The following is a 2,192-nucleotide window of genomic DNA, read 5'->3' on the forward strand; positions in this document are numbered from 1 at the left end:
GGCCGCCGCCATGGGCACCTCCGCGCGCTGCAGCGCCTCCACCCCCTCCCTGCAGCGCGCCACCTCTTCGGGGCTCAGGGACAGTATGGACGCAAACACTGGCAGCAGCGCCTCCGCCTCGCCGGTCAGGAACAGCTGCGGGCGGGCGGGGCCGAGGGACCGGGAGAGGGGGGGGCAGGCGTGAGCAAGCGCGGCGCAGGGGCGACCGGCCAACCCTGGACGCTGCCGCGTGCACACGCAGGGCGCTGCACAAGCAGCACGAGCGGCTGCGTGCAGGGGCCGGGTCCCGCTTGTGCCGGCCACTCTTGTCCCGGCCTCATCCACCCTGTCCAGCCGCCACTTTGCCTGATTTCTGCCATCCTCCAAGAGAGATTCCGCCCGCCAAACACACGCCACACGCTCGCGTCAGGCCGTTATGCCCCCACCAGGGCACACCCCTGAGGCTGCCCCGCAAAACCACAACTCCCACACCCTGCCCGACAAACACCGACCTTGATGAGAGTGTTCTTCATGTACTCCATGTCGACGGGGTTTGAGGCCCGGGAGGACCGCGCAGTGGCGCGCTCGCTCTCGCGCAGGGCGTCCTTCAGCGCCGCCTCCTGCGCCTCGTGGAGGCGCACCTGCAGGGCATGGGGCGGGGGGGGGGGAGGCGGTGGGAGGGCGCTGGGCCTCGCACTTGTGTGTGTGTGTGTGGTGTGTGTGTGTGTGTGTGTTTGTGTGTGTGTGTGTGTGTGTGTGCGTGTGTGTGTGTGTGTGCGTGTGTGTCTGCGCTCGCGCACGTGTGCGCGGGGGGTGCGGGTTGGGCGGGGTGTGTGGGGCTGTTTGTGGAAGAGAGGGGTGGACGCCTCACACAGGGTGGCGACGAACCAGGTAACAACAACGATGCAAAACGAACTGGGCATTCTTGCCGCACCACACCCGTCTGCCACGCCCAACAGCTGACGCCAACGCGCAACCTTCACACCGTCAGCGTGGCGGACCCCTGCCGGTGCAAGCATGGCAGCACACCAACAGATTACAGACCCCGTACCTCCCTCTCAAGCTGCCGCACCCGCCGCTCCGCCGCCTCAAGCGCCCCCGCGCGAGCCGCCTGCCGCGCCACCGCCGCCACCAGCAGCGAGTGGTCACCGCCGCCGCCGCCGCCGGCGGCGGCAAAGGCGCTTGAGCCCCCGCCATACCCGGAGCCGTCGTCAGCCGCGGCCCCGCCGGCCAGCGCCGTCAGGCCGCTGCTGCTGGCCGGCGCGGTGAGCTCTGAGGGCGCGCCGCCGACGACGCCGCCGGGGCCCGGCGGCGGCGGAGGGGCGCCGCCGGCGAAGATGCTCTCGAGGATATCTGGTGGTGGTTGGTGGTGATGGATGGGGGGTTAGTGGGGTTGTGTAGTGATTCAAGACGGGCAAGGTGAGAGTGGCGTCCACGAACCCGACTGGAATTGGTAATAGGGGCGGGGGAAGGGGGACGCGAAATGGGGCGGCTGATTGTGATTGTGTGAGCAGCTGCGAGCAGGCTGCGAAGCGCTGAGGCGGCCTCTGCGAAACGGCAGGGAGTGCCCAGTTGCTGTCCCCGGCCCCCACCCACCGGGCTCTGAGGGGGCCGCGCTCCCGAGGAGCTGCAGGCTGCCCGGCAGGCCCAGGCTCTGCGGCCGGCCGCGCGGTGACAGCAGCCCGTTGCCCCCGAAGCCCGCGCTGCTGCCCCCCACGCTGCCCCGCCGCACAAAGCCCGCGCTCGCCGCGTCCACCCACACATCCCCCGCGTCCTCGCCGCCGTCCCCCGTCCCCCAGCCGTCCTGCCGCGCGGCCGCCACCGCCGCCGCCGTCGCAGCGGCCCGCTGCTCCTGCTGCTGCTGCTGCTGCTGCCGCTGCTGCGACGCGGCGGCCTGGCGTGCGGCGGAAAGCTCCTCCGAGAGCGCAGCGTTCTTCCTCAGCGCCGCCAGCAGGTCAGAGTCTTTTGCCTCCAGCATAGCCTCGCTGGTGGCCCGCACCGACGCCAGCTCCTCACGCAGCCGCCCCACCTGCTCCTCCAGCGCCGCGCAGCGCGCCTGCAGCGCCCCCGCGCGCTCCTCCAGCTGCGCCGCGCCCGCGTCCGGCGCGGCCGCGGGCCCGCCGTGCTGCGCAAAGGGGTTGTGGCCCTGCTGGGCGTGGAGCTGCGACTGGCGGGGCGTCCCGAGCCGCTGGGAGTGGCGGGGCGTCCCGCGC

At 71.9% G+C, this 2,192-nt stretch overlaps 1 protein-coding gene across 1 annotated transcript in view; it reads right to left on the minus strand.

Moving 5' to 3' along the window:
- The window catches only part of MNEG_5159 (hypothetical protein), a gene marked incomplete at both ends in the record, with an annotated part of 11,853 nt that overhangs the window by 3,680 nt on the left and 5,981 nt on the right, over positions 1-2,192 (minus strand). The window contains 3 exons of the mRNA XM_014046364.1: positions 488-620; positions 1,031-1,332; positions 1,576-2,167. Of these exons, the coding sequence (XP_013901818.1) occupies positions 488-620; positions 1,031-1,332; positions 1,576-2,167 (1,027 nt within the window). The remainder of the gene's footprint in view (positions 1-487; positions 621-1,030; positions 1,333-1,575; positions 2,168-2,192) is intronic.

This window comes from Monoraphidium neglectum (assembly GCF_000611645.1).
Source record: "Monoraphidium neglectum strain SAG 48.87 unplaced genomic scaffold scaffold00755, whole genome shotgun sequence".
Lineage (NCBI taxonomy): Eukaryota > Viridiplantae > Chlorophyta > Chlorophyceae > Sphaeropleales > Selenastraceae > Monoraphidium > Monoraphidium neglectum.